Source organism: Crocuta crocuta, unplaced genomic scaffold, assembly GCF_008692635.1.
Source record: "Crocuta crocuta isolate KB4526 unplaced genomic scaffold, BGI_CrCroc_1.0 scaffold352, whole genome shotgun sequence".
NCBI lineage: Eukaryota > Metazoa > Chordata > Mammalia > Carnivora > Hyaenidae > Crocuta > Crocuta crocuta.
The window spans coordinates 3,965,226-3,971,356 of NW_027532169.1; the positions used below are offsets into that span (position 1 = coordinate 3,965,226).

Consider the following 6,131-nt stretch of genomic DNA (forward strand, 5'->3'; position numbering starts at 1 on the left):
CGGAAACTCCGCAGCGAAGGCTGGAGCCCCGGTCGGCCCCGGCGGGCCCGACACGACTCGGAAGTTACAGCGGAGATAAAGGCCGGAGCGGTCCCGCCCAGGCGCCCGCGCGCGCCTCGCCAGTGCGGAGGCTCAGGACGGCCTCTCCCGGTGCACACTTGGGGGACGGAGAAGGGCCGCTTCCCCTCTTATCCCTCTTATTCCTCGTTGGTCCGCGGCACGAGGGACGCGACCGAGGCCCCGAGCCCCGGAGCCCCTGCAGAGACAGCCAGGAGGGCCTGGCTTCTCGGCAGCGCCTCTGTCCTCACGCTCGCGAGGCCCGGCGCCTTCGGCCTGCCCGCATGGCCTGCTCTCCGCCGGCCTCGGCCCTGGGCTCCCGGCCTGTGGCTCTGGAGACCAAAATCGGGGCCACCGGGTGTCTCTCCGCGCGCAGCTGAAGGCTCCAGGAGCCCCTTCCTGCCTCTAGCAGGAGCTCATTGACAAGTAGGGGCAGTCGAGGCCGCGCCGCCGGCGGGCGTGGGGTGGGGGGCGCGACTTCTCCCTGCTCCTTGGAGACTTGAGGGCAGGAGGCCAGGTGATGGGGCATTGTGGTCTCACCCTCTCAACCAAAAAAACGACCCATCCTCTCCCCACCCCCACCCTCACCCTCACCCAGGCGGCAAGCAGCGGACACTGTTTTCCTTTCTTCCTCCTCCCCTTCTCTCCCTTTTTTATTTTTAAAGAAAATAGTCACCAGGCAGAAGGGGCCCAGCTGCGGCGGTCTCCGGCCGCCCAGCGTGCTCAGCAAGGCGCCGCTGGTCCTCGGAACCCCTTTCCAGGGAAGATGTGGGCCGCCGAGCACGTTCTGAAACTACCCAGATGCCAGCAAGGGGCCTTCAGTGGCGCCTCCCAATGCAATAGCCGGGAATCTGGTGACGGGGTGAAAGGGTCTTGCCTTGATCCCGAACTCTCAGAACCCCAAACCCCGGCCACCTAGTCTGTCGCTGCCACTGGTTTCCCCTGAACCAGGCCGCTCAGCACCAGCACTCTTCGTCCTCCGGGGTCCCTGTCCCGCTTTGCCATTCTCCGGGCCTGGGCTAAGGATGGGGAGGAAGTCAGGAGGAGGATCCCAAACTTCTAAAGGGCACAGAAGTGAAAGCGGCTCCGTGGAACCCTCGGCCCAGCGCTGCCAGCTCCGCCTGGACGCTATGCATGGGACACAGCAGTCCCGGCAGGAAGCTGGCGGGTCTGAGCTCGCGGGGAAACGCATTGCAATAATTGTTTTTCACACATCTTCTAACCCTCCGCCCCCCCCCCATTTCCGTCCCCAACTCGGAGACTTGCAAAGCCCACAGGAGGGAAAAGCAACTCAGTTTTTGATCATCTCATCCAGAGTGAAAATAATAATAATAATAATGGCAAGGAGAAGGATACCAGTAGTCTAACCCCACTTCCAAGAAAGTGGGTAAAGGCTCAACTGGGTCCCCCCCTCTAAAAGACTCAACTCTGCGGGTGAGCCGGGCCAGGGTTTCTTTTCTCGCCCGGCGGTTGCCGGGAGCCAGCAGGGAGGCAGCCGNGGCGCGCTCTGCTCAGAGGCCGCCGCCAACCTTCTCCCTGTTTCTCCCCCTTCTCCTTTTTTCCCCCTCTCTCGGAGGCTCGCATTGAATCGGCCCTAACGATTCTCGGATCGTCATTATTTGTAACCATAGAGCATGAATTACCTCTTGAGGTCATCAGCGAGAATTTACGACTGGTCAACAAAAGCACGTGATTCCCTAACGCCCCCCCATCCCCCCTTCCAACCCCCCCCATATTTGGCCGCATACATAGCAAAACGAAGTACAGTGCATCGCTATAATTCATTAATACATCATAAATCGTGAAGCACAGGGTTATAACGACCACGATCCACAAATCAAGCCCTCCAAAATCACCCAAATGAGCTCGTACTTTGTAAACTCCTTCTCGGGGCGTTATCCAAATGGCCCGGACTATCAGTTGCTAAATTATGGCAGTGGCAGCTCTCTGAGCGGCTCTTACAGGGATCCCGCTGCCATGCACACCGGCTCTTACGGCTACAATTACAATGGGATGGACCTCAGCGTCAACCGCTCCTCGGCCTCCTCCAGCCACTTTGGGGCGGTGGGCGAGAGCTCGCGCGCCTTCCCCGCGCCCGCCCAGGAGCCCCGCTTCAGGCAGGCGGCGTCGAGCTGCTCCCTGTCCTCGCCCGAGTCCCTGCCCTGCACCAACGGCGACAGCCACAGCGCCAAGCCCTCCGCTTCGTCCCCCTCCGACCAGGCGACCCCGGCCAGCTCCAGCGCCAATTTCACCGAAATAGACGAGGCCAGCGCATCCTCGGAGCCTGAGGAAGCGGCGAGCCAGCTAAGCAGCCCGAGCCTAGCTCGGGCACAGCCAGAGCCCATGGCCACCTCCACAGCCGCGCCCGAGGGGCAGACTCCGCAGATATTCCCCTGGATGAGGAAGCTTCACATCAGCCATGGTAATTCTCGCTTTCGCTCCCCCCTTTTTTTTTTTTTTTTTTTTCTCTGTCTTCCCGGCTTTCCTTCTCTGCGTTTGGGGAGGTGGGGGGGGGGGAGGCGAGGAGAGCTTGGCTTTTCCTCAAATATAGATTTATTATTTTTTTAACCAGAGGGGGAGAAGTCTTTAAGAGGGTCTTCACAGCTTGGGGGGATAGAGCCAAAGCAGGTCTAGCTAGGTCTTTAGCTGGGGAGGAGTATTTTTAATCATTTGTCTCCAGATTCGGCTACGGTTTTATTCGCCCAGCTAGCTGCACTCGCTCTAGGATGAAGGATGGGGTTTATGGAACGTGGGGAAGGGTCCTGCCGACCCCCGAAATTTTGAGGCTGCAAAGGAGGGGACGAGCAGTAAAAACGAGCTTTCCAGGGCAAAAGTGCAGCCGCTCTGCTCCCTCTCGGGGCGAGCGGCCGCCTGAGCCCAGCGAAGGGTGAGGCACAGGGAGGGAGCAAGAGACAAAGCCGGGCGCATTCACTGCCGGCAGAAGTGGGGGCTGCAGGAGAAGGGGGTGCAGAAGCGAGATCTCGGATGCCGGGCGTCTGGAGCGGGGAGGATTGGAGCTGCGGCGAGCTGGGTGCCACGGACGCCTGGGTCCTGCTCCACGCCCCTCTCCCATCCAGGGCCCCCCTCCCGGAACCGGAATAACAGTGCCTCTCGGCTCTACTCTGTCTGCTCCAGATATGACCGGGCCGGACGGGAAAAGGGCCCGGACCGCGTACACCCGCTACCAGACGCTGGAGCTGGAGAAGGAGTTCCACTTCAACCGCTACCTGACGCGGCGGCGGCGCATCGAGATCGCCCACGCGCTCTGCCTGTCCGAGCGCCAGATCAAGATCTGGTTCCAGAACCGGCGCATGAANTCTTAGGTCTCCCTGTGGCTCCCTGTCTCCCGGACTGGTTAATCTTGTTATTATTGTTAATAATAATGATAATTATTATTTCCCCTCCATGCTCCCCACTCCCCGCCACTCACCCCAAATCCGCCAGTGTTTCTGAATGTTCGTGTCTGTGGTTGCGCTCCTTCCCCCAGGAAAGAAAGAAACTCGCATGTTTAATGTGAACTTTCCCCTCCCCATCTGTGTTCTTCTAACTTATTTATAAAAGGATGATCGCTGTGTTTTGAGTTTCAGCTTGAAACTTCTCTAAAGGGGCAGCAGTTGAGGTGGGGTGGTGTCGCGCCACGGCCCAGCTGAGCTGGCCTCCGCGATGGAGTCCATGACTGTCTCTTTCCACCTTCCTCCTCCTCCCTCCCCACTCCCCAGGCCCAAGTCTCCCAGGAGCTTGGTCCTAGGGTGGGAAGGGGGCTGGGGGCACCAAAGAGGCTGATGTGGAGAAGAGGGAAGGTAAACCGTGAGAGTAGGGTTCCTGCCGCCTGGGTAGGCCCCACAAGGCCTGGCCTGGGAGTGTACGGGAACAAAAAATAATCCTCAGTGTAAAATGTCTCTCGTGTATTTCTCTGTGAGTCCGTGGGTCTGGAGTAGAGGGCCCAAAGCTTGTAAATATGGGGAGAGTCTGGGTCAGAGCCCTCCCCTCCCCCCCCCCCCCCNACGTGTGAAATCTGTCTTTGCCTTTGCCGGGCCTGTCTCAGTGATTCGCTTTTGGTATTTGTTTGTAGCTTTCCTTGAAGTCAAATAAATGTTTCCCCTGCTCCACTGCCCTTCTACTTGTCTTTTCTCTGGGGAGCTGCCTCTCCCATCACTGGGCACACCCTAGACCATTCTTGACAGATCTGGGGTGTAGGGAAGGGAAAACAGGGTGCCCACCAGCAGCCTCTCTCAGCCACCTACACCCCTGGCTTGGTGAGCGGGGCTTGGGCCAGGGCATAGGCTTTCGCATCTGGGGGACTGGGAGGCCCAGAAATCCCACGTGGGGCTGGGGTAAGGGACAGGCTGAGCTGGACTCCACCCTGGCCTTCCACCAGCCAGCCAGAAAAGCCTCTAGAAACCTCTTCAGGGAAAGCAGGTTAGGCCTAAGTCCTGGCAGGAGGCTCCTGGCCTTGTGGGAGTGGTTGGGGCCTGCCCAGACCCCCTGGCCCCTGGCCCAAATCCCAGTTCACCTCTGCCACCCACTAAGACAAAATAATAATAATCAGCTCAGTTTCAAAGGCTTCCTCACAACCTCAGTCTTCTCTGTGCTTGTCAAGGGCTCCCTCTCTCCAGGGGCCCAACTGACCTTCCTTCTTGATTGGGAGTTGGGGTCCCTCCTGAAAGACCCCTGGTTCCCCCTGCCAGTCCCAGTGGCCCAGGGTTAGGGCCCAGTCCTCCTCCATCCAAGTCCGCCTCCACCCTGAGTACAAGAGTCAAGTCTGGACACTTACCCGGTCAATCCCTTCCAGCTTGGCCCAACTTCTTACAGGACTTGGGGGGGGAGGGGGAGCTGGCGAGGAGGCAGCCAAGGGTCGTAGAGGCTCTACTGGGCCCTCCTTCCCCCTCACCCCTTGACTTTGTCCCCCTTTGTCCATAGCAAACTATCCCAAAAGTCGCTATGACATTTAGATGTCAAATGGATAGGGGTTTTATCTCGAAGTTAGATCGTAAAAATCGCCGAGAAGTCAGACAGATACCCCTCACTGGCTCGAGAAAGTCACGTGAGGTCCATAAAGTTAGTTTTATGGTTTTGGGGAGTTGACACCGCGCGGTATATTTCACATTCTCCAGAATGTTAAGTGACACTTTAACTGCTCGCTGTGGTGGGGAAGGGGGCAGAGGTAGGTGAGCGCTCTCCCAGCCCAGAAGGCGGTGGCGGCAGCCAGGCCCTGCGCTCCGGCGGTAAGTGGCTTCCAGCTTTCGCTTTCTCCCCTCGCAATTTTGGGGGCTTGGGAGTGGGAAAGGAAATCTTGCCTTGGGCAGCAGGGCTGTAAGATAATAAACTGGGGAGGGGGGAGCGGAATTCGGTCTGTGTTTTTGTACCAAGTTCTGACAGGCTGGGTGTCTGAAGTGGGGGCGCTGGGTTCCCTGAGGCCTCAGCGGTTGGGGTGCCTGGTTTTTATTCGTAGGAGTGTCTGACTCTTTGTGGGGAAAGGGGCTTGTGTGGGCTCCCTCAGTGGAAATTTAGGGGGCAGGAGGGAAGGGTGTGTACTCCTGAAGGAAGGGCCCCTCGTGGGGGGCCACTTCACTGTTGGATACCTTCAGACAGACATCTCCCCACCCCCAGGAAAGAAACTTTATGACATTCATTTGTCAGGGGTGTGTGGGGGCGCGCGGCTGGGCACTTTTATCTGGATACATCTGAGCTGAGAAAAAGCACCCGGAAGGCTAGCGTAGCTGCTCTGGGCTGCCTTGCACTGGGGCTCTCTCTGGCTTTCGGATTTTTGAACCCTGTGATAGGGGGGTGCCTCCCATTTCTCCGTGGCCTGGTGGAGGGGCTTCCTCAGGATGGGGAGCGCGGCGCGTTTGCACCCAGCTTTGGCCTGTTCATTCCAGGCCGACCCTTCTGCGCGGCTCTCAGTAGGGTCAGAGGGGCACAATCCCCTCAGATTCCAAACCTAATTCCTGGCCAGTCGTGGGGGAAGGGGAGAGCTTCTTTCCTTGCCTGGAGGAGTTAGGTGTTGAAGTAGATGCCTGGCAGTCCCTCCGTAAATAAGACTTGCTCCAGAACACAGACCCCAGCTGTGGGGG

General features: G+C 58.6%; 1 protein-coding gene across 1 annotated transcript; it reads left to right on the forward strand.

The window, feature by feature from the left end:
* The first annotated feature begins 1,917 nt into the window (after positions 1 to 1,917).
* Positions 1,918 to 3,380, forward strand: HOXB5 (homeobox B5). The gene is made up of 2 exons (XM_077776872.1): positions 1,918 to 2,479; positions 3,193 to 3,380. The coding sequence occupies exons 1-2, from the start codon at positions 1,918 to 1,920 to the stop codon at positions 3,378 to 3,380; spliced, it is 750 nt and encodes a 249-aa protein (XP_077632998.1).
* Positions 3,381 to 6,131: the final 2,751 nt, after the last annotated feature.